This window comes from Gobio gobio, assembly GCF_949357685.1.
Source record: "Gobio gobio genome assembly, chromosome: 3".
Taxonomy (NCBI): domain Eukaryota; kingdom Metazoa; phylum Chordata; class Actinopteri; order Cypriniformes; family Gobionidae; genus Gobio; species Gobio gobio.
Window position 1 is genome coordinate 52,419,162 of NC_137099.1, and position 6,000 is coordinate 52,425,161.

General features: G+C 41.3%; 1 protein-coding gene across 3 annotated transcripts in view; it reads right to left on the reverse strand.

Moving 5' to 3' along the window:
• Positions 1-2,416: 2,416 nt before the first annotated feature.
• The window catches only part of gstcd (glutathione S-transferase, C-terminal domain containing), a 72,052-nt gene continuing 68,468 nt past the window's right edge, over positions 2,417-6,000 (reverse strand). Inside the window, exon 12 of one of the 3 annotated variants that reach the window (XM_079812197.1) lies at positions 2,417-4,124. In XM_079812197.1, the coding sequence (XP_079668323.1) occupies positions 3,985-4,124 (140 nt within the window). In that variant the 3' untranslated portion in view covers positions 2,417-3,984. The remainder of the gene's footprint in view (positions 4,125-6,000) is intronic. The other 2 variants (XM_079812198.1, XR_013816179.1) reach the window with 2 other exon arrangements.

The window sequence follows — 6,000 nt, forward strand, 5'->3', positions numbered from 1 at the left end:
CGAACACACCTCCTAAAACTACCCGTCTTCACACCCTGAATCTGGATCCAACCCCTCCCACTTTACATATCCCTAAACCTACCCGTCTCAGCCCCCTGGATCTGGATCCAACACCTCCCACTTTACATATCTTTATAAAACTACCCGTCTTCACCCCCTGGATCTGGATCCAACCCCTCCCACTTTACATATCCCTAAAACTACCTGTCTTCACCCCCTGAATCTGGATCCAACCCCTCCCACTTTACATATCTATAGGCTTGTTCGACTTCACCCAGCGATGCGCAGACCGATCGGCGGCTGACTTGAAGCAGTGCATGCCGGTTAGAAATTTTGTCCGACTTGAGGCAGCGCCGACGCCACGTGACAGTGACGTATGTCAACAAAGTGCCGCGAGAGCGATTCGAGAGCAGCCGGCGATTACAGCCGGTGCAGTTTCTCGAGAGCGACTGCATGAGGCTGCACGGGCTCTGATGACGACACAGCCGTTCCACGTTTGGCCAGATTCACCGCATGACAGCGATCACGTGTTTTCGTGTTTATTCTAAAACCTTCAGCTCCACTAATGCGCACAAATCTGTTTTTTATAACAGTAAAACCTCCTTTCATGTAGTCGCGCTGTTATATTGTCATGTTTATCAAAATATAACTGATTAAAAACATAGACCCCACTTCATTGATAGTGTAGGCATATATGTTGAACTTTATTCTTGTAAAAACACACGCTGTATTAAGCAGTGCATAAAGTATTACATGACAATAATGTCTCTGAAACATCTGTGTATTGCCAAATATTGCATTTATTTCACTTCAGCTGATAAAGTGTGCAAACACAGCGCGAGCGTCACCGCGAGAAGCAGAAAGTGTCCGACTTCACGTCTGTGTTTGCAGCTCCTCCCCGCCTGCACGCGGCTACTCTCGCCGATCAGTTGATTCCAGCCGCAGCCGATGTCGAACACACCTTTTATAAAACTACCTGTCTTCACCCCCTGAATCTGGATCCAACCCCTCCCACTTTACATATCCCTAAAACTACCCGTCTCAGCCCCCTGAATCTGGATCCAACCCCTCCCACTTTACATATCCCTAAAACTACCTGTCTTCACCCCCTGAATCTAGATCCAACCCCTCCCACTTTACATATCTTTATAAAACTACCCGTCTTCACCCCCTGGATCTGGATCCAACCCCTCCCACTTTACATATCCATAAACCTACCTGTCTCAGCCCACTGGATCTCTTGTTCTGCGAGTACCACGACATGTGTGTGATGTTGATGCAGTAGCCGGCCAATACTGAGCCGGCGTTCTGATGTAGAACCCGGAAGCTCTGCACTGTGATTACAACAGCATCAGATACTGACACGGAAGAGCAGAAATCGTTGGATAAAGTCATTATTTTGGGGATTTTTTCACACAAAAGTTAATTCTCGTCCACATATTCACATGGGCTATTTTAACAATGTATTTTCTATCTTTCTGGGCCTTGAAAGTGGTGATTACGTTGCAGTCTATGTGGGGCCAGAAAGCTTTCGGATTTCATCAAAAATATCGTTGTTTGCGTTCTGAAGATGAACAGTATTATGGGTTTGGAAAGACATCAAGTAATGAGTAATTAATGACAGAATTTTCATTTTTGGGTGAGCTAACCCTTTAAGTACACAGTGTTGTCCCTTTGTCTTGTTGTATGATTTTCAACGATTTTTAGCTCCAAATCAGATTTTGTATGTGATTCACCTCGTAGCTGGTTAGCTTGGTTCATGACTAATGCTTAAATAAAGATTTGCTGTGGGGGAAAAAATGGAACCAAGGGTGATGAAAAAGTGGGCGGGAACTAATGCACTATAGTTCACTTCTATATGTATGGGAAGAGTTTGGGACCGTTTCATACTACTCGCACAAGTGAAGCACCAGCACAAGTGCTTTCATACCAATAGCGTTTCTGCTAACTCAGCTCTGTATAGAAAATACAGTGTTACTACATTGAATATTTATTTTATTAACTACCATAAAATATAAAATGGTTTTTGGGAGTTACCACTGAGAATCTAATTTGCATAGAGGAGGACCATTTTTACATCCTAATGTCGAGTGATCCACACAGAAAAGCCCCTAAAACCCAAATTAACTGGATTGAGACAGATCTAATTTGCATAGCCTATTGATGTATTTTTTTTTTCAAACAGTGAGTGAGTAGTTCAATGTATTATCTTATGTTCCTCCATAAAGCCCTATATTGCAAATGATTGTGTTGAAAATTGTATCTCAATACCATAACTCTACTTGTCTTGCACCTACACTTCTACCTTCATTTTGTTTTAGCATTGTGCATATGACACTGTCAGATATGTGCGTATTGCATCATATTTTGTATTCTGCAATTCTGTAGTTCTGTGGGGGAAAAAACTACGAAAAAGACAAAAGAAACAATCTTTCAATATCTCTGTCAACATTACAGTAATGCAGTTATATCTAGCCTCATTTTATATTCATCCTACATGTATTTGTTTTTCATGTACATTTAGTCAGGGACCAGAGCCAATCCAAGGGGAAAGAAGAAGCGTTTCCCATTGAAATGATTCCAGGTCTTGGGAAGGTGCCCCCGTCTCCAGTCTTTCACACTCAGAAAGATTGGCTCCGCTAGCAGAATTCAGATGAGTTTTGCTAGCTCGGCTCCTCAAAGCTTTAAGGTTGTGCACTTCCTCATGGCGGAGGAACAGATCTCATCTCTATATCACAAATGTGACAGTCCACGGCTCTTCTGTAGCGAGCAAACCGGAGGCGTGTTTGATGACAGTATGGGTCCAAACACAGCAAACTAAAACTGGGGGAATAGTTCATACATCAGCATACGCTGCAGACCGATTGCAGTGCTTTGACATTTGTGTGAGCCGCGGCCTAATCAAATATTCATAACCGTGGTCAGATTAATCCATGCATGCACCATTTCATAAATATTAACCCCTCCAATTCTCCTGACCCCGTGACACAGGGGAATCGTGATAAATTCCTCCTCCTGTTTACGTTCAATAATCAAACACTTTGAGACAAAAGCTCAAGAGTGATGTCTCGGCGTTCTTGCGAGGGAGAACTGCAAATTACAATGAATAATTTTACATTGGTAATAACTTGGGAAAACCGGGCTCTTTTGTTTTGTGCATAATATGCGATAATGGTGGAGGAGAGGGTGTAAGCTGGATTTACACAATTCAATGCGACTGATTTGCAAACGACATTTGAAGTCATGTTTAATTTACTGAGGGACGTGATGGTTTACTCAGGCACACATATCAAGTGGGAAAGTAGTGCTCTGAAAGAAATTACTGAAATAAAAATCTCTAATTGTTTAGATGAAGTCATGTTTAAAAGCTATCTCCAATAAAAAAATACTGATTGCACAATTAGATCAAACCGTGATTCAAGTGTGCATGTGCAAATAAGTGGCATCCCATGCTTTCAGATCTAAGGACAACAATTAAAGGAACGGTTCATCCAAAAATGTATCTTAAATATCATTTAAACCCTGTATTAATTTCTTCTGTGAAACATAAAACGAGATGTCAGACAGAATGTCAAAGCTGCATAAAAGAAATGGGGATGGTGTACAAAAAAAAAAAGCACCATAAAAGCACATCTTAATTTAGATTCTGTTTCTCATACAAAGCTATCGTTTTTCTTCAGAAGACTTGGAATGTAGCGCACAAATAGAATGGACTTTGCAATCATTTTATGGTGCTCTTTTGTTAGTATTCACATCATTCACTTTTGTGTATGGAATTTTTTTGTTTTATAGAAGAATGAAAAAAATAATACAAGGTTGAAATGACTTGAGGGTGATTAAAATGTCAAAATCGACATTTTTGAGTTAAATGAAATATGTGCATTTATAAAATGCCTAAAATCAAACATCACCATGGAATAAATGAAACAATATTTTTGCAGTCCTGAATGTTGTCTTGATGTTGGTTTTTCTCGTGAGTCAGTGTTATCTTGAAGGAAAGCCCACAAGCATATTGTTCTTAGGCGAGCAGCCCTCAGGGACCATGGTCATCACCCTCACAGAATACCCATGAGTCTCGGCGGCCCAACTGCGGTCCAAGTCCACCAGTCCCATACAGCGCTTCCCTGGTGATTGAGGGAGAAAAGGGAAATGAGACCAATATTGAAAAGTTACGCTAATTAAGAACAGACCAGAAATCTTTGCCGAAAACATTACTCAGATTGACTCAGATGACTAATTTCAAAAACATACAAAAAAACATTAATGATGTTTTCAAACTTTTGACTGGTAGAGTATATACACCGATTTGGCATAACATTATGACCTAATATTGTGTTGGCCCCCCTTTTACTGCCTAAACAGCCCTGACCTGTCGAGGCATGGACTCCACTAGACCCCTGAAGGTGTGCTGTGGTATCTGGCACCAAGAGGTTAGCAACAGATCCTTTAAGTCCTGTAATTTATGAGGTGGTGCCTCCATGGACTTGTTTGTTCAGCACATTCCACAGACGCTCGATTGGCTTGAGATCAGGGGAATTTGGAGGTCAAGTCAACACCTCAAACTCGCTGTGCTCCTCAAACAATTCCTGAACCATTTTTGCTTTGTGGCGGCACATTATCTGCTGAAAGAGCCACAGCCACCAGGGAATACCGTTTCCATGAAAGGGTGTACATGGTCTGAAACAAAGCTTGGGTAGGTGGTACGTGTCAAAGTAACATCCACATGGATGGCAGGACCCAAGGTTTCCCAGCAGAAAATTGCCCAAAGCGTCACACTGCCTCCGCTGGTTTGCCTTCTTCCCATAGTGCACCTGGTGCCATGTGTTCTCCAGGTAAGCGACGCATAAGCACCCGACCATCCACGTGATGACAAAGGAAACGTGATTCATCAGACCAGACCACCTTCTTCCATTGCTCTGTGGTCCAGTTCTGATGCTCACGTGCCACTATTGGTGCTTTCGGTGGTCAGCACGGGCACCCTGAATGGTCTGTGCAGCCCCATACGCAACAAACTGAGATGCACTGTGTATTCTGACAGCTTTCTATCAGAACCAGCATTAACTTCTTGAGCAATTTGAGCTACAGTAGCTCGTCTGTTTGATCGGACCACACGGGCCAGCCTTCACTCCCCACGTGCATCAATGAGCCTTGGCCGCCCATGACCCTGTCGCCGGTTCTCCACTGTTCCTTCCTTGGACCACTTTTGATAGAGACTGACCACTGCAGACCGGGAACATCCCATAAGAGCTGCAGTTTTGAAGATGCTCTGACCCAGTAGCTCTCACAATTTGGCCCTTGTCAAACTCGCTCAATTCCATACGCGTGACCATTTTTCCTGCTTCTAACACATCAACTTTGAGGACAAAATGTTCACTTGCTGCCTAATATATCCCACCCACTAACAGGTGCCGTGATGAGGAGATAATCAATGTTATGCCAGATCGGTGTATATGTACTATGTTCATCACTGTAAAACCCTTTAAAAGTGCATCACTTTTTGTATTAAGTGAATTGATCATTTTAAGTAATATTTGAGTGAAATGAACTGATTGTTTTACAGTATGTGTTTAAAAGTTTAGGGTTGGTGAGATTTGTTTGTGTTTTTTTAAAGAATTTTAAATGTTCAGCAAGGCTGCCTTTATTTGATCAAAAATACAATTGAAAAAATCTGTAATAGTTTAAATTAACTTTTTCCTATTTGGATATATTTTTGTTGAATTTTCAGCATCATTACTGCAGTCTCACAGTGTCACATGATCCTTCAGAATTCATTCTAAATATGTTGATTTGATGCTTAAGAAACATTTATTATTATTATCCAAAAGTTGTGCTGCTTAATATGTGGAAATCATGATACATTTTTCAAGATTATTTGATGAATAATATGAGAAAGTTCAAAAGAACAACATCAATCTTTCAAATTCCATGAAGTAATTGTGAAACTTTTTTTAAAGTGGAATTTCAAATGACTTTAATAACAGACATTTCATACAGAAGCTT